Source organism: Acomys russatus, chromosome 11, assembly GCF_903995435.1.
Source record: "Acomys russatus chromosome 11, mAcoRus1.1, whole genome shotgun sequence".
In the NCBI taxonomy this organism is placed as follows: domain Eukaryota; kingdom Metazoa; phylum Chordata; class Mammalia; order Rodentia; family Muridae; genus Acomys; species Acomys russatus.
The window spans coordinates 58,532,559-58,552,186 of NC_067147.1; the positions used below are offsets into that span (position 1 = coordinate 58,532,559).

The window sequence follows — 19,628 nt, forward strand, 5'->3', positions numbered from 1 at the left end:
TTCTCCGAGACAGGGTTTCTCTGTAACACGGATCCCTGGCTGTCCTGGACTGGCTCTACAGACCACAGAACTCACAGAGATCTGCCTGCCTCTGCCTGCACGTCCAGCTCAGATGGAGTTATCTTAAAGGAGGGAACCTCAATTGAGAAAATGCAAGTTTGTAGGGAGGGCATTTTCTTATCAGTGACTGATGGGAGAGGGCCCAGTCTACTGTGGGTGGTGTTATCCCTGGGTCCCTGGTCCTGGGTTCTAGGTCCAGGCTGAGCAAGCCAGTAAGCAGCACTCCTCCATGGCTTCTACATCAGTACCTGCCTCCAGGTTCCTGCCCTGCTTTAGTTCCTAGGTTGATCTCCTTTGATGATAAACAGCCATATGAAAGTGTAAGCCAAATAAACCTTTTCTACCCCAACTTGCTTTTTGGTCATGGTGTTCTGTTACAGTGATAAAAAACCCTAGAACTGCTTAACAAAAAGCATAATAATGCTGAGTGTGGTGGCGCACGCCTTTAATCCCAGCACTCGGGAGGCAGAGGCAGGTAGATCGCTGTGAGTGCGAGGCCAGCCTGGTCTACAAAGCGAGTCCAGGACAACCAAGGCTATAGAGAGACCCTGTTTCAAAAAACCAGCACCTAACCAACCAAACAAAAAGCACAATAAAGAGTATTTTATAATGTAGTTATTTTGAGATAAGGGAAAAAACAACACAAAACAAAAACACCTGTTTCCTCAATTGGCTATTAACAGTTCCCCAGCGTTGGAAGCACACCAGACAAGTACAGGTTAGTAACCTGAGACAAGGTCTTGCTAAGTTTTTTTTATACTGGCTTAAATTTATGATCCTCCTGCCAGTCTCTTACAGTGTTTTGTTGTTTGTTTGCTTATCTGTTCATTTGAGACGGGGTTTCTCTGTGTATCCCTGGCCGTCCTGGAACTTGCTCTGTAGACAGACCGGGCTGGCCTCGAACTCAGAGATCTGCCAGCCCCTGCCTGTCAAGTGCTGGAATTAAAGTGTGTACCACCACTGACCAGCTATTTTGTTGTTGTTGTGTAATGGATACAAAAGAAACAGTATATATATAGTAGCTGATGTCACAAGGCTTAACATCTACCTGTAGTAATAAAACACACACGATGGCAGAAATGCCAAACAAATCAGCCAACAGTCAGCCTGACAATTCAATCCCTGGGGTCCACATGGTGGAAGGAGAGAACTGACCCCTGCAAGTTGTCCTCTGACATCCACAGGTGTAAAAAAACACTCACTCTCTCTCTCTCTCTCTCTCTCTCTCTCTCTCTCTCTCTCTCTCTCTCTCTCTCCCTCCCTCCCCCCACCCTTGCTCTCCCTTTCCCCCACCTCTGAAGCTGGGGGTAGCGGTTCATGCCTAAAATCCTACTGCTTGGAAGGCAGAGACAGGTGGAACACACAAAGTATGTATCTATTGCAGCCTGGTCACAAGAAAACCAGGCACTTGAAAATCCAACAGTAGGAGTTTAAAGTCTAGTATATTCTCAGGTCTCACACACAGAACAATGAGCAAGACTCCACATCCTTTCATGTGCTGAGGGCAAAAGAACAAGTTCCAGAAGCAGCAAATGATCCTGTCACAAGGAAGCTCTGTATCCCTACAGAAGAAGTATCTAATGTGTCTCAGACTTTTAGCACTTTGAACTGGGTATGTTTCTACTCTGAATTTTTTAAAAACAAGCTCCCATCTCTCAAGGAGGCCATTAGTAGAGTGAGAATCATGAATTGTAATGCTGCTCTGTCACTAAGTGGTTTCTTTCAATTAATGAAAACTACTAGTTAGTAGCCATTACATTCCCTTGTAATGATACTTACATGGTCATAATCACCATATGTAAATCTGGAATTTACATTACTAAATCACAATCATTTTTCATTTTACCACATAATTTTCACATTCGCCTTTTGCGATATTCTCATTAATGCACTCACACTAGCTGTTCACGCACATAACACCTTCCCAGCGAACGCCTCACTGCTTCATCCCTGAAACACGCTTTTGTTAGGACATACTAATGTTTACCACAGAGGACACACACTCCCGTTAAAACACACCTTCCATGTAAGAAGCAAGCAGGAATTCCTGCACAGACCCTGCTCTCATAGGTTAGTAACTCTCCACAGAGGCTACTAGTGTCCCAGCTCTAGACATTTTGCTCTTCCCTGCCCTGTCAAAGCAGTGTTTGAAAAAAGCAGAAAGTATGTGCTCCACTCTAAGTTACAAATTTCCAAAAGCAGAAGCTTCCAGAAAACCCTTAAATCATCTGAAAAACAAACTGAAAGCTCAGAGGGAGGGATCTAAAATCCACTTAGTAAGTGACTATGCCACATACTGTTTTGGCACTGCCTAGTTCTTTTAAGTTTAAAAGGGGTCTCACACTGGCCTAGAATTTACCAAGAGGCCAGCCCACAATCTGCCAGTCTGTGCTTCCGCAGTGCTGATTACAAGTGCATGCCACCACGCCCATGCACTTGTTTTTCCTCCCTTTTTAAAAAATGTGGTTTCTTGGGGGACAAAATGTCCGTTCTGTTGAGAAGCAGTAACCTAGAGGAAGACTTGTAAGCAGCTCCGTGCTGAGATCTAGATAGTGAGAGTAGGCCTTCTGCCAACAGCCCAGGGCGGGGCGCCTCCAAGAGGATCCTCCAGCCTCAGTCAAACGTAAAGGTCCTTGTTTTATCACTCCGAGCCCATCGGGGGTTTCATAAGGACATTTCCATAGGTATATATTGCATTTTGAGCATGTTATGCCCTCCCACTGGGCCTTCTTTTATAAAGGGGCTATTTTTCTTTTTCTTTCTTTCTTTTTTTTTGTTTTTGGTTTTTTGAGACAGGGTTTCTCTGTGTAGCCTTGGCTATCCTGGACTCACTTTGTAGATCAGGCTGGCCTCGAACTCACAGCGATCTTCCTGCTTCTACCTCCCAAGTGCTGGGATTAAAGGCGTGCGCCATCACACCCAGCTCAAGGGGCTATTTTTCAAAAGCCTCATTATAGTGTACCACCAGAAACACTTCTCCAAAATTTCAATAGCAAATGTTTAAGCAATCATAAATAATTTACTTATTCCAAACAAATAAATCTAAAATATCAGAGTAATTGTATTACACTAAAGTTCCTATGGTCTTGCTACTGGCAATGGTTCCTAGGCTCCTTATTGGCACAGTGTTTTTGTGGGCTGTGCACAGTTCACCCTTGTTCATTCAAATGCTGACTTCTCTACCCCACTATCTGGTTTCAATCCAGACACTGCATTGTGATGTTTATTCTAAGTATCTCCTGCCTCAAGTGTGTATAAACATGTCACCATTGGTTCTCAGTGTTGCCAACAAAAGCCAACTAGCCAATGCTGAGCAATGGAGAATAGGGTGGGACATCCTGGGGAGTGAGGGGAGGAGAAAGAGCAGGAAGGACAGGAGGGATGCAGGTGGGGAGGTCCAGGAAACACCAGGAGAATAAGCTGGACATAAGGTATGAGTAAAAAGCCAGTATAACGTGGGAAATCTGACTGGGAGGAAACCATGCTGGCTCGGAGGGTTAGGATGCAGTGATTATTGCGCAGCGCTGTGCTCTAGGCTAATTAAATAGGTCCTAGTCTGTGTGTGGTTATTTGGGTATAAAGCTGGTTAAGGAGTAACTGCTGATTTATTGAAATAAATCAATATTAAATGTTAATACTTATTCGACAGCTCCTTATCTATGCTACAAACCCAACTCGGTAAACAGAAGAATTGGTGTCTCCACAGGCTAATTTCCCTCAGTACAGAACTTTGTACCTTATACAATGTCTGGACATTTTATGATAGCACTTAGGGTATTATCTAGTACTGAATAACAGACCACCCCAAAGTCTGGAGCTTGAAACATGATTTTATTATTTCCTATTGTTGCAAGTCAAGAACTAGGAAGCAATTTAGCATTAGCAAGGTGGCTCTGTCTCCCAGAAAGCTGCAGTGAAGATGTGGGCAACAGCAAATCTCCTCTAATCGTTTTTAAATTTTTCTTTATATAAAAAGAAACAAAAAACCAAAAATTTTTTTCTTTATGTGAGTGAGTGTTTAGCCTACATGTATGTCTGTGTGCCATGTATATATAGCAGCTGGAAGAGGATTTATATCCCTTGGAATTGGAACTACAAATGGATGTGAGCCACCATGTGGGGGCTGGGAATCAAACACTGGTCCTCTCAAAATGCAGCCAGTGCTCTTCACTGCTGAATCATCTCTCCAGGCCCAAGTCACTTTTACATCTGAGGCTGAAGGATCCTCTTACAGGGCCCCATGGCTACCGTGCTTGCCACCTACACCTAGGCCTCTTCACAGAGCTGCTCTGCAGGCTTCCCTAGAGGACACTTGAGTCATTCTAGACTGTCACCAGGTGCTGTCCAGGAATGCTGCTTGGCAAACATCTCACAGCAGACTCCGACTATGAAGAACTATTTGACCCCAAATGCCGAAGTGCATCAGAGCTGAGAAACTATACTCTAGAGAAGGGGTGTCCAACCTTGCAATGTGTGACAGGACAGTGCCATCTACAAAGGTGGAATTCATAGCTATCCTGAGAGAAACATGGCCTGCAATGCAGCCTGTGGGCGACAGGTTAGACACGCCTACTCCTACAACAGTGATGCCAGAGAAAAGGAGGTACAACCTCACCCACAGCATTCATCTGCAGCCACCAAGGTCAGTGCTCAGTAGAGGGGAGGGGGAACTAAGCTCTGCCTCTTAACAGGTTTTGACTCTAACCAGACCGCAGATGGTCTCCAGCTTTGGCTCTGGTGCCCCTTTAAGAGAGTGAGCATGTGATAAGCGTTCAGCAGCAAAGTACTTGGAAATCCGTTGTGAGCTTCCCCAGTATCTGACGGATAAGCAATCAGATAGTCTCCCAATGCTCAGCAACAATGTCCGTCCCAGTAACCCATGTGCTCGCACACAGTGTGTGCTCTGTTGCTAAGGCAGGACACTGGGGTGGATAAGTGTGTCAGGAGCACTGTGACTTGATATTTCAACTTACAGGGTTCTAGTTTTGTTTTGAGCAAAAACAAACAAACAAACCTCCTCCCCCAAAAAAGAATATAAGTCAAGGCTGTATTTGCAATGTATTTTTCTACATAAGAATCTTTTTACTGGGCTGGAGATACGGCTCAGTGGTTAAGAGGACTGGCTGCTCTTCCAAAGGATCCAGGCTCAATTCCCAGCACCCACATGGCAGCTTGCTACCATCTCTAACTCCAGTTCCAGAAGATCTGACGCCTTCACACAGACATACATGCAGGCAAAACAGTGCATATAAAATAAAATAAATCACTTTTTAAAAAGAGCATTTTTATTGATCTAGAAAATTCCATTTAGCAATTTTTTTGTTTGGTTGAGACAGGGTTTCTCTACGTGGCCTTGGCTGTCCTGGACTCCCTGTGTAGATCAGGCAGGCCTAGAACTCACAGCAATCCACCTGCCTCTGCCTCCCTGGGATTACAGGTGTGTGCCACTATGCCCAGTTTCCATTTAGCAAATTTAATCATACACCATGCAATACAACAAAGAACAAACCAGTGGTCAAAAGAGTTCTAGTTTGTGCTGCTGCACTTACCAGCAGGTGATCCCAAACAAAGCTTTCGCCAGGCATGGTGGCGCAGGCCTTTAATCCCAGCACTCCAGAGACAGAGGAAGGCGGATCATTGTGAGTTCGAGGCCAGCCTGGTCTACAAAGCAAAGCGAGTCCAGGACAGTCAAGGCTACACAGAGAAACCCTGTCTCAAAACAAACAAACAAACAAACAAACAAACCGCAACGCAACCAAACAAAGCTTTCACACACACCTGTTTCCACAGTAATAAAACCGGGAGTCACACCAGCACTGCCTGGCCCAAGAAGAGGCTCAAATAAGGTTAAGGATGTTGAGGGCTTTATAAACTATAAAAAGCAGGTCGCTTAAAAATAGTTCATGTTTAAATTTTGTGCCTGTATGTGGGCTTGTGCATGTGAGTGCCATGCCTGTGGAGGGCACTGGGTCCCATGGAACTGGAGTGATAGGCAGTTAGTTAGCTGTAAGCTTCCTCACTCGGGTGCTGGAAACAGAACTTGGATCCGTTGCAAGAACAGTGTGAACTCTCAACAACTGAGCCATCTCTCGGACCCCAGAAGGTAGTTTTAAATACTACAAGAGGAAATGAACATCCAACTATAAGTCTGTCCCTGCAGTTTCCAGCAGGGGATTTTCCATGTCATAAACTTTCAATATTTTTAGATATTGGAAGTTGACCATATCTCTGAAGTAACAATGAAAAGAGAAGATTATTGAAGTATAATTGAGAATCCTTGAAGTCCTTGGCCATTTGTCAATTTATAGACACCTGTGTATGTATTCAACAGCTCTTAGATGGAGCCTGGGAACCACTAAGCCAGCCATCTTTTAGAGGCTGAATTCAATACCACCCTCCCTCTGCGTGCTTGGTTCCTACTCCAGGCTGTGAGAGAGCAGAAGCTGTGGTTTATCTTTTATCCTTGGCATCCAGTCATGACCTGAACAAAAAGCAAAAATAAACACCCAAAACAGATCACTCCTAACCTCAAGAAAAGAGAGGGCTGGGGAATCAGAAAGACAGAGGTGTCTGTAGACAAGCTGCTGCCGACTACAGCAAAGCAGCACTTCCCTCCCTCCAATCAGTTCAAGGCAATACTTCAGACAGAGATTTAAGCACTGTTCCTTCCCACTGTACATGCAAACAGCTCTCTGCTGCCTACAGAAACACTGCTCATCAGGACACAGGTCTGGGAAAGCAGTTAACTGAGTCCAGCTGCAGACCTACGTCCTGACTTCCAGGCTAGGACTTACACGTGTATGTTTAAAGTTCCGCACATGACTATAAAACACAGAACCACAGCCAGGCCAGGCTGGTCCTCTTCACTTACATGATATTTTCTCCTGTTCGTTCCCTTTCATGCTTCCCCAATGAGTAGTTTACTCTCAATACCTTTTTTCTCCATAAAGCCATTCTATATACTATAACCCACAAAGCCACCACTCTGTGTATATGTCCACACCATGTGCATACAGTTCACTAGTCTGTTTCTTTATTCTAAATAGTGTAAACATAAATATAAGTGTATGTGTGCACTGTGAGGGTTAGTGCTGGTAACTTGACAGGACCTAGAATGCCCTGGAGTTGGGCCTCTAAGCATGACTGCTGGGATTATCTTGATTACACTGTGAGTTGCCTGATGTGGGTACTGGGACCCAAACCCAGGTGCAAGAGCAGTAACCATTCCAACTACCAAGATTTAGTTAAATATAAACTCCACATGCACGTAAGGCTGAGCCATGTCGATACATGATGCGAATCTGTTCCAAGAAAGTCAGCGCTACATCTCCCAAGAGTATCCTAAAGAAATGTGCAGAAGAGTTATCATGGAGGGGCTGGAGAGATGGCTTCGCGGTTAGGAACACTGGCTGCTCTTCCAGAATACCCAGGTTCAATTCCCAGCACCCATATGGCACAGCTGTCTGTAATTCCAGTTCTGGGGATCTGACACCCTCACACAGATATATACACAAGCAAAACACCAATGCACAATAATTTTTTGAAAATCATGAAAGGAGAGATAAACATGGTTCCTATTGATCCCAAGAGTGGGATAGGGAAGGGACTTGTGAGAGAACAGGTGAAGTTAATCTGGAAGACGAACCACCTCATGCTTGAGGTGTTGCCAGCTGAAGAAAGCCTGTGACCAGACTCCGGGGGAGGTATATACATAGGAACCCAAACAGGAGGTGGCAGCTGCCATTCTGGACACTGGGGATAGTTTTAGCTGTTCACTGCTCCACTTTGAGATGCTCCTAGAGAGAACCGCTCGAGGGAAGGCTTCTGGACTCTGGGCTCTGGCTGAGGCTATGAGTTCCAGTTGAGGCAGGTTCCTGCAGAAGAAATCCTGCTGACTATGCCAGGACAATCGCTCCTCCGAACTGATTGTGTTCCTATTGTTTAGGTTAGTTGGTTTACAAGTGAGGTACTCTCAGTTAATAAGTTCATAATAAAATATAATTGTTAACAAAGTCAAGCCTACAAATCATTAAAAAAATTAAAAGTTATCAGGGAAAGCAGGGTGCTACAGAAACTTTTACATCTCAGTATACTTGGAGTTCACAAAATTAGATGTTTTCAGTTTTGAAATAGGGTTATCACAGTGTAGCCCATGCTGACCTCAGGCTCAATCTCCCCACCTCCATCTCTCGAGTGCACCACCACACCTACACAACCGGAGCACTTTCGTCCTTGCCCTCTTTTCCTTGCTCTGCAGGGGATGAAACCTAGGACTTATGTGCCTGCTTGCCAATTAGTCTACCACCGAACTGCATCTCCAAAAAGACATTCTTGAAATCTGAAGCCAAATTATACATAATTATAGGATAGGGTGCACGCTTGTAATCCCAACTGCCATGAACCTAAAGCCAAGCTGGTCTGCACAGTGTGGTTCAGGCCAGCAAGGACTATGTATCTAGATGGTGCCAAACAAACACTACTGCTTCCTGTTTCTGTGTTTACCTCAAGTTCTCTTGCTTTTCTAAAGTTTGTTTTTGAGATGGGGGTCTCACTATATAGCCCTGACTAGCCTGAGCATTATCTTTTTAGAACTCTGAAAAGGCTATCTACTAAAAAGAGATAGAAGAGAAAAAGCCAGAAAACACCAATGCTGGGGAAAACACTAACCTTCAGATTTGGAGTTGATGCTAATGTCCTAAATAAGCTTTCTCTTCCAGAAACATTTACAACCCTTAAGCGGGATCATTACCAACTGAAAATAAAAGTTATTCATATACATTGTTCCTTCCCAGCAGCACAGTTACCACGTGACTGAGAACGCACATTCTACCCAAGCTGTCCTAACCATTAAGCTTGGGGCCTTGTCGATGTTCTCTCACGTTCTCCAAGGAAGCCCTGAAGAACATATAGCTTTCCCCTCAGCTGAAGGGTCGAGTGTTCAAGTCAGCCTCTAGTTTCCACTCAAGGCCAACTATTTTAAATATGTACAGCTGCACAAGCAGTTTTCAACAAAGCTCTCTCTCTCTCTCTCTCTCTCTCTCTCTCTCTCTCTCTCTCTCTCTCTCTCTCACACACACACACACACACACAGGGAGGGAAGGAAGAAGGGAGAGAGGGAGAGAGAAGAGAGGAGAGAGAAGGAGGGAGGGGGGCCATCACAATGTGAAATTGCTATAAATCTTAACGTTAGGAGATAGCACTGCTGTTAAATATACAATACCTGTCAGACTCACAACGAAGCACCAGGCCCTGCACAGGAGGCTCACAGGTAGAGGAAGGACCCTATGTCACACGACTTTGGGGGTATAAACAGAGTTTGGGGATGCAAAGAAGTAACAAATCCCACTTTTTTTTTTTAATGTGTATTGCACACATCTCTGTGCATGGTGTTGGATCCCCTGGAATTGGAATTAGAGACAGTTGTGGGCTACCATGTGGGTACTGGGAATTGAACCTGCGTCTTCTCCAGGAATAGCCAGTGCTCATAACTACAGAGCCTCTCTGCAGCCCCTGGACCACATTCTCAACTGTTCCTTTTTAAAGCTTTTGACTGGTATCAGTATCATTTAACACTGAGATTGCTCATTCCAAAAGAGACCATCCAAGCATGAAGCCCTGAGAACGCGACGCAGGCAGAAGCCTAAGCAAACAGCAGTCAGGAAAGCACTTACACCAGCAAACGGGAAGATCTGAGTCGGGTCCCCACTACCAACACTAAAAAACAATTCAACAAACAAAAACAGGCGTGATGCTGTACGCCTGGAAACAAGACAGACCCTGGGGTCGCCAGCTCATCTATCAATCCAGCGTCAGTGAGAGACACTGGCAAAAAGATGGAAAGTAACAGAGGACAAAAACTGCCGTTAACTCTGATCTCTACACACACGCAAACACACACATACACCCAGGTAAGAACATTTTTACACACACACACACACAGAGTCAAGGAATGACAGAAATATACCAATACAAGATGTTAACATCAATATTTCACACGATAAGCATTAGGAGCTGTGTTTCTGTTGTTGTTTTGTGTTTTACAGATGAGAAAGAGATCTAAAGTCTTCATTGGCAATGGGTAGACTCAAAAGAAAACAACAAATAGAAACTAAGTATTTCTAAATCCAAGTTCGAGGAGGTTCAAGCTAGAAAAGCCCTAAATGAAAGGTTTAAGAGGGAGGGTAAAGGAGGAGGTTCAGCTACTGAGGATACTAAGAATAAAGAAAAATGTTTCTGGGAATTAAATTAGATCTGCTACAGGAATGGAGTAATACAAGATGAACTCGATACTTGCACAAGCCAGACACCCCAAGCTGAGTGTTACAGGAAAGAGTAAAGGCATGATTACGAGCACATGACAACGCTCCACATGCACACAGAGCAAAGGGCTCTGGATCTAGACCAACAACTCTCACTCACAGCCTCCCAGAGCCCTCATACATCAGAAGAGGTTTTGTTTTGTTTTTTGACCTCTTGTGGGCACATGCTGATGTCATCCTCTCCAGATCTGAATCACCAGATGGAAAGGGTTCTCTGACACAGATTTCCAATACATACCCTGGCACCAGGCTGCCCTAGATGTGACAAACTACTAGGATGTCACTTGAGAGAGAGGCAGAAGAGTCTTTAGAAATATAAAGGTAGCTTTGAGATGACAAGAGATACTAAACGAATGCAAAAGAAAAGCTACAAAGACTTCAAAGCAATCTGGGTCTCTTCCTGCTTTTGTGCATGCATGTGTGTGTGTGTAGGTCAGAGGTTGACCTTAGGTATCTTCCACCTTGTTCTGAGAAAGGCTTTCTCACGGAATCTGGAGCTCAACAGCCTGGCTAGGCTATCTGGCCAGCTAGCCCAAAGGACCCTGCTGCTCCACCCCAGCACTGGGATACAAAGTGTGCTGTGCCAGCTTTTACTTGGTGCTAGGAATCTAACTCAGGGCCTCAAGCTGTCATGGCAGCATCTTCCCAGTTCCCTTGCTTTTGTTGGTTTTTATACACAATGCCTAGCACTAACAATACTAAACTGATGAATTTATGACAACAAAGGGACAAATGTTGCTGTTTTAGGTATGGTTGTGTGCTGTATGCTATGGACTGCAAGCTTGGAGACAGAAGCATTACGTACTCTGGGTCAGACCAGCAGCGAGTAGGGCTCACATACAACTTCCTTCGTGTCACCAGCACAGTGGCAACAGCACTAAGAGGAGGAAGTTTTACGGGAATCAGGGATCTGTAACCACATTTTTTCAATGCAACAGGAGCAAACATGTTCGGGGTCTACAGTTAGTCAGATAGCAGGTCTAGACAGAAAAAACATTTGTTCTATTACCTTTCTGTTATGTTGCCATGGGAATCTGTGCTTGCAGGAACTTAGTTTCTGCAACCAGATGATAAGATGGTAAAGGGGGACAATTTTGAAGAAAGAAGGAAGGCGCTCACATGAAGGCGGCCACGCCAGGCCAGCAGAGCTGTTGTTACAGGACACCTGTAAGCAGCTGTCTGTCACATCTATTCAGGTTAGCAGTCCTTGGAGCCTCACAGCCAAAACATCAGTGCCAGGTCACATGACGAGGGAAACAGAGGGATGGAAACAGACACAAAGAACAAAATAAATGGAATCCCAAATACTTAGACACTCTGAGGAAGATAAAAGTGACTTAAAACATGACCCAGTGTTAAGAAAGAGCCTAGAAGCCAAAGACGTTAGAAAACACCCAACCCGCCGGTGGCTCATCTTCCTCTTTCAGATGAACTTAACAGCTAATCTCACTACTCCCTTCCTTTTGGCAACAAAACCCTGCAACAAAGAAGTTGAAGCAAATCTACGTTATTTAGGGAGCTGGAATGGAGTACCTGAACTTCCAGAGCTCAACAAAACTTCTGGCTCTGGTGCTCTTGGGCCTGTGGAAGGAGAGCTTCGGGCAAAGGTCAGGGCTCTGCAATGATTCCTCTCTCTGGTGCTATTCTAAACCACAAACAGGAAATACCTCTATCAGTTAGGAGCAAAAATGAAAGACTAGAGAGCTAAATCCCAGGTCTCCTCTGTCTATAACCCACCTCAGCTTCCTTTCTCAGAAGTTGGTCCTTACAAAGACAAACACAACTTTATAGGATCCCTCCCTGTTTGGGGCAAATCCTGTCTGACTGACCCCCAACTCTTTCACCTCCTGCTATGATGATCATTTAGCACAGGGTCTTTTGTTAATATAATCCTTCCGTACACAAAGTTCTTGCCTGCTCCTCCCACTCATGGCCAACCCTTTAGCTTAATCTTCCCTCAACTGTCACTTCCACCACCACCCACCCCCTTGCTTAAAAGTGCAACACAGGAAGGCAAATAGTAGATGCTTGCCTGGCACGTGCAAGGACCTAGTACTGGGAGGAAGACAGAAAGAAAAGAAAGAGAGAGGAAAAGAAAGAAAAGAAAGGAGGAAGGGAGGAAGGGAGGGCACAGCCTATTGTGCTGCTTGCTTTCCAGGTTTTACATTCTCAGTATCACTTATGCTGACACTATAAACGGGACTGACTTTCTTTTTCCACTGTCAGCGCAGCTTCAGAAAGGTGAACATTTTCATACTGTGTTAACATTCCATACCCTGTACCTTAACAGCAACTCACACATCACACATGGAAATCACCGCCTAACACCCAGAGCCACACCCCTGGGGAGATACCTTTTAACACTCCACACAGAATCTATCCAGTTCCCCAAGACCAAAACTTAGAGCCCGTCACAGGCATATCTATACCACTCTGTCTCATCATCAGCCTGGGACAGGAACATGCCCAGAACCCAGAACAGCCTCTAAAGTGCATATTTTACAGAATACCATTTTGCCTTCCCTATAATAAAGGCTTGTACAATGGAAAGCTGGTTAGTCCTCACCACAAACATGCCTAGCTTATAGAAAGAAGCTCTTTGCAAAGCTCAAACTTCTAAAACCGAAACTTTTGGGAAAAAAAAAATTCAAGTTTAAAAAAAGTTCTGGTCTTAATTGTTTCCTCCAAAACCATGTGTGCAATTTGCATGTCCACGACAAGCTTGAGCAGAGAGCCCTGTGCTGTCAGGCCAGCAGACAGGGTGCACTGATACCACAACTAGACCCTTCTGAGAGAAACAAATCAACTTTGCATAATATTTCACAAAAAAAGAAAATTCTTAAACATTTTCAAAGGCCTAGTGAGGTTTCGTTACTTCGTTTTTATACACTGTACTTATTTGACACCGACATGGCTGGTCTTAACTTTCCATAAATACATACTGATAAATTCCAAATGGATGGTATTCATAAATCCAGAAATCACCTACCTCGACTATCTAGTTTTTCAGGAGAAGATTTCATCTGGGCATTAGCTTCATTTTCAATTATCAATGCTAAGGGAGTACAGGACTTTAGTGAGTTCAGTCATCTACCCTTTAGATTAGCTGCACAGCTCCACTGCAGAATCCTCTGTCCTGTAATCACAGCGCCACTGTAAAGCACTAAGAGGAACTGTCACTCACAACTTCAGTAGGCCACACAATGAGAAGAGACTCCTGAAGGGCTGGAACTCCAGGCCCAAAACCTAAGCAGCTCTGACAAGCGTGTCACTCATTTAAATAAGCCCAGCTTATCCACTGAACTAGGCTAAAATGGCAGCCTGGAGGCTAGAGTGCAGCTCAGTGGATAACATGGTTAGCACGCACACGGCTCTGGTTCAATCACTAACAACGCAAAAGGAGGAGAGAGAAGTAAGATCGGCCTCCACGGAGCTAGAAAGGGATGAAAATAATTGATAAACTAAAGTATCACATTAAAATGCCAGTTAAAATCCCAGCCCTCGGGAGGCCGAGGCAGGTGGATCGCTGTGAGTTTGAGGCCAGCCCGGTCTACAAAGCGAGTCTAGGACAGCCAGGGCTACACAGAGAGACCCTGTCTCAAAAATCAGAACAAAAACAAACAAAAAAGCCAGTTAATACTGAAGTGACTGAGTCCAAAGAATTTCTCTACATGAGCTCTGCGCCTGCAGCACAATTCCCCACAGAAGGAAGCCAACACAGATCACCCCTGAGGCTGAGTTAAAGAGAAAAAGAATACTCCTCAATATTCAGAACTAAAGAGGGCAGATCTGAGAGGCCTGGGTGCAGTGATGGGCTGAGTGGAGTGTGATGTGGCTGGCTGGGCTGGCCTCTTAACTCAGTCTTTGTCCACTCTCTGTGCCAGAGCCTGGGGCGGGAAGAGAGGGCTCAGTGGCTATGAGCGCTGACGACTCTTCCAGAAGACCTGGATTTGGTTGCCAGGACTCACATGCTGCTCCCAACCGCCTGTTAACTCCAGTCCCTGAAGATCCAACGCCCCCTTCTGGCCTCAGAGGCATCAGGCACACTGATGTACAGCCATACATTCAAACAAAACACCCATACAAATAAAAATGAGAACATCAACACACACACACACACACACACACACACACCTACCTCCTGCCAGTCATGTTTTGTTGTTTATTGTTTCTCTTGAGACAGGGTTCAGGCTCATCCTATGGGCTGGCCTGGCCTCTGACTTGTGACTAAGTTATTACTTGCATTTAAATGTTTCTTTCTTTCTTTTTTTTCTTTTTTCTTTTTTTTTTTTTTTGTTTTTCGAGACAGGGTTTTCTCTGTGTAGCCTTGGCCATCCTGGACTCACTTTGTAGACCAGTCTGGCCTCGAACTCACAGCGATCCGCCTGCCTCTGCCTCCAGAGTGCTGGGATTAAAGGCGTGCGCCACCACGCCCTGCTCATTTAAATGTTTCTTATTAAGACTGGCAACATCCAGCTAACTACTCTACTTTTGGTTACAAAGACAATAAATGGAGCACAGGTCAGCTACAAGTGGCTAGAAGGTGCACGCCTGCAATCCTAGCTCTAGAGAGACTCAGGAGCTCAAGTTCAAGGCCAGCAGGCTCTGTCCTGAAGAGAGGCAGGAAGGGAAGGAGAATAAGAGATGAGCAATTACTACAGCTAATACTAAAGTGCACAGCCTTCTCAATGGTCAAGAGTCAAGACAGTCACCTCTCCACACCTAATCACAGAGGGCTGTTTTCACCCTAGCTCACTAAATAGTTAATGGTGAATGGCTAATCATAACAACAACAACAATAATAATGGCGCATTTATTTTTTTTGTTTTTGTTTTTGTTTTTTTTCGAGATAGGGTTTCTCTGTGTAGCCTTGGCTGTCCTGGACTCCCTTTTTAGACAAGGCTGGCCTCAAACTCACAGTGATCCACCTGCCTCTGCCTCCTGAGTGCTGGGATTACAGGTGTGCGCCACCATGCCTGGTTCAAGCTTTGTTTATTTTTGTTATATTTACTGGAATAATCTTGTCCTATAAGTTTTGTTACATGTTTACATGCTGATAAGCTGTGCATCACCATGCCTACAACACAGTAAGCAACATTAAATACAGCCACTAAACTCATACGTTCTACAAGTCCAATGACAGAATGAGCTGTCTTGTTTTGTACTCTTCCTCAAGAACCTAGGGACGGCTTGGTGGTAAGCAATGCATACTGATGAATAAATGGCTGTGGATGATCTACAAATAATTTTTTTTTTTTTGAGACAGGATTTCTCTGTGTAGCCTTGACTGTCCTGGACTTTGTAGAACCACACTGGCCTCGAACTCACAGAGATCTGCCTGCCTCTGCCTCCTGAGCACTGGGATTAAAGGCGTGGGCCACCACTGTCCTACAAATAATTCTTAATCCTCACCCTCGATGCCTGGTGCCCAGTGTCCCCAGCAAAGGGCTGGAGAGACCCCTTCTCCAGAGGAAAGGCACTCAAGTTCCTGTTTGTATTTCCTTAAATTCACCACTAAGGTTTCCCCTTATGTCCCAAACCACAAAAATCAATGCTTTGCAACAATGTGGTCTTGAGAAGTTTTGCTTTGTTTCCCTTTACAGGCAATGAATAAAGTTCCTTAAAACTTGGAGACTTGGTTTAGTTCCCTTTACTCTTTTAAAAAGATATTTGTAAAACCATACCAATTCTCAAATTTCTAGTCTGATTCTCATTCATCTTTAACTCACAGTTGGTAATACAACACAGCTTTGTTACTGTTTTTGTTATTTTTCACTGCATCTTGCTATTAAAATAAAAAATAAACTTGAACTTAAAAGAAAAAAAATTAAGTTACAAATCAAAGTGTATCATGTCCCATTCAGAGATTCCTTTTTCGAAGAGACCTCAGGTCCAGCTTAATGAGGTATAAAAGATTTTCTGTCATTATAGGTCTAACCCTCACTGATATAATACAGCGCACCAACAGGACTGCCTTTCTCTTCTCAAGGCTAGTCTAAATTCCCCTCAATTATTTGCACTCAAATAGACTTCATTACTCTCCAACATCAAACTGTCTTAGAGGATGAAGGTGAAGAAAAGGAATACAGGCCTCAAAGTGGATTAAAAACGAAACTCAAGGGCTGGAGAGATGGCTCAGAGGTTAAGAGCACTGTCTGTTCTTCCAAAAGTCCTAAGTTCAATTCCCAGTAACCACATGGTGGCTCATAGCCATCTATAATGAGATCTGGTGCCCTCTTCTGACAAGCAGGCATACAGGCAGGCAAAACACTGTATATGTAATTAGTAAATAACTCTTTAAAAAAAAAAAAAAAAAAAAGGAAATTCAAGAAGCCAGGTCTAAAGTTACACGCCTTTAGTGCCAGCACTCAAAGAGGCAGAGGCCAGCCAGGTTTACAATGTGAGTTCCAGGACAGCAAGGGTTGTCCCCCCATGCCCCCCCCCCCCCAAAGATTTCAAAAGGTGTTTTCAGTCACACCTAAAAAAACTGTTAACTGAAAACACAGTATCACATAACTTCAGAGAGGTGACATTTGTTCGGTCATCATACACAATTTCAGTTATCTTTTCCTCCATCGGTAAGTTATAAGCTTCATCTTAAATCTTTATGGTAGAAATTCTGCCTCTCGCTGGGTGTGGCCCACACCTTTAATCCTAGCACTTGGGAGGCAGAGGCAGGTGGATCTCTGAGTTCAATGCCAGCCTGGTCTACAAAGCAGGTCCAGGACAGTCAGGGCTACACAAAAATCAAATAAATAAATAATAAAACTTTCTGGAAAAAAATAATGAAAGAGAGAAAGAAAAGGAACTGCCTCTCTGGAAAGACATACAAGGAACTGAACAGTGGCTGTCACTGAGTAAACAGAAACAGGAGGCTCTCCGCTGCACACCTTTTGAATCTTCTTCAAAGTGAGCAGCTCTGTGCTGTCCCTGCGTGCTGGGAAAGGAACGCAGGGCCTCCCACAGCAAGGCCAGGGCAGGCACTGAGTTACAGCACTGGTCCAGCTCCTTCTACTTCAGGAAGCTGTGTGGTAGAAGTCCTTTCAAATTACAGGTTGTGCTCAGTTCTCCTTCACAGAAAAGAACAGCAGTAGAGAAGTGGTGTTGGGTTTAGTGTCACTTCACTGTAACCCTGCTCTTCTGAGCACTGTCCATAGGAAACCTTCTAAGTTCACCCTGGCAGGCGGTGGAGCTGCTCTGTTGCATCACTCCCTGAGCATTCAAATGGAAACAAAAGCCTGATACTGTAGCAATTAGGAATGAAAAATGGAGGTATTTAAGGAGCTATTAAGTATTGGAGAAACAATGATTATAACAAACCAATCACAAATACATGGGATGTAAATTGCTGCCACTTCCTTTAAAATGTAAACTCCCATTCTGTTAACAGGCAGAACGCTGTCATGTTGCTACCATCTGCAACCTAACTTGTCCAGCATGAACTAGCAAATGCAACAGGATCTGTTTCTGTTGCTGGACACAATTGCACAATCTCAATTACCCAGAAGATTCTACCAAACAGGAAATTCACGATGTGGCTCTAAGTAACACAGGACTCATACTTAAAGATGAACACATCCAGAAGCCTGGAATTTGTTCCAAAACAAAACAAACATCATTTCACAGACTCTTTCAGAAAACGTGAATGCATATAAATTACTAAAACACAAAAAGGGCTAATCTGATGAATTTGCTATTTACTTTCAGATCAGGAGCTCTAAAAAATGATACTAAGTTTAAACAAGAATATATGAGTCTTTGAATGCTCCTAAAACACTTTTGCAGTGGGAATTTTATGGTATGGACTGAATTTGAAAGCCCTCCCAGGGCCTTGCATGGTAGCAAAAGCCTTTATTCTCAGCGCTGGCAGACAAGATCTGTGAGTTCAAGGCCAGCCAGGGATAAACAGTGAGCCCCTGTGTCAAGCGAACAAAAAAATTAAATAAAAAACCACGGTGTTAATTAATGAAAAGCATTGTTTCCTTTGCTACTTATGCTCCGAGTTCTCAGGAAAACCACGACATACCTCGGTGCTTAAAAGCTGACAAACCTCTCTGCAAACCTACAGGACCTAGGCATTCCCAAGAACTATTTCAATTAAAAACTACACCTCCGACACTAGTCCTACTTTTTTGGTCTTGAAGGGCGCCCAAGGGATCAGAATCCCTCTGGCTCCGCAGGGAAAAATTGTTTTGTCAAACAATACTGAAATGAGCAGTAGTAATGTGACTAAGCGGCGGGCTGGAGCGTCCTTGCAGGCGCTGCCACCCTCCTTCCCTCCCTGTAAAGGAAATACGCTTTCAACCGAATCGGAAACACACCACGCAAGCTGGCACCGCGCTCCCCAAGATAAAAGTCGGTATTTTAAGCTCTTCGGGGTGCTGCTAATTCAAGTGCGAATTCCCAAAGAACGTTTCCGAAACCAGGATTTTTCGATGGAGGCTTGCAGAAAAAATGGAAAAAAATAAATTACGGGAAGGGAGAGCTTTTCAAGTTTCGTTCAGGTGACCGCAGTCCCCGGGTCAGGCTTTGCCTAATTGCTCTTCGCAGAAGCTCCGCCCAGCTCATCTGCTCCCCAGGGCAGGGCTCCAGCATTCCAAGTGGCGGCACCCGGGACAGGGTCTTTGGGCTGCACTGCTGCAGGAGGACCCCCCCACCCACCCACCCACAGGAGAAACAACCTTCTAAGCAGGGGAGCGCGCAGGGTGGAGCACCATCGCACTGCGCCCACGGCTGGCCGGCTCCTGCACACGCTTTCACCCACCTACCTGCGTGTGCAGGGTGAGGGATGCAGGACACGCACTGCTCCAAACTACCCCCCTTGCAACCCCCACACGCACCCGGAGGAGAATTCCTGCCGCTGGGCGCATCGCTGAGCTGCGGGGGACAGGCCTGGCCCTCCAGGCATGCAGGGCCACCCTGCTTCATCCACCGCGTCCCCAGACCCCGAGGCCCGACGACACTCACCACACGGAGCCATAAGCGCCCGAGCCCACGGGGGACAGGTTCTGGTATCGCTCGGGCACCTCCCAGATGGTCTTGTTCAGCTCCTGCCGGTAGAACGTGGGCCTCTCCTGAGACATCTTCCAGCGGCGGCCGCGGGGCGAGGAGGTGGCCGAGCAGGGCGGGGAGGGGGGAGCCCCTGCCTGCAGCCGCCCGCGCGCTGTCCTCTGCGCCCGCCGCTCGCGGCAAACCGGACCCCGCGCCCGCCGCCCGCGCAGGTGTGGGGAGGCTGCGACCCCACCCCGC

General features: G+C 45.2%; 1 protein-coding gene across 3 annotated transcripts in view; it reads right to left on the reverse strand.

Moving 5' to 3' along the window:
* Nucleotides 1-19,529, reverse strand: part of Mapk14 (mitogen-activated protein kinase 14) — a 62,887-nt gene extending 43,358 nt beyond the window's left edge. Inside the window, exon 1 of one of the 3 annotated variants that reach the window (XM_051153427.1) lies at nt 19,347-19,528. In XM_051153427.1, the coding sequence (XP_051009384.1) occupies nt 19,347-19,462 (116 nt within the window). In that variant the 5' untranslated portion in view covers nt 19,463-19,528. Of the gene's footprint in view, nt 1-19,346 lie in introns of all 3 variants that reach the window. The other 2 variants (XM_051153426.1, XM_051153428.1) reach the window with 2 other exon arrangements.
* Between the last annotated feature and the right edge of the window lie 99 nt (nt 19,530-19,628).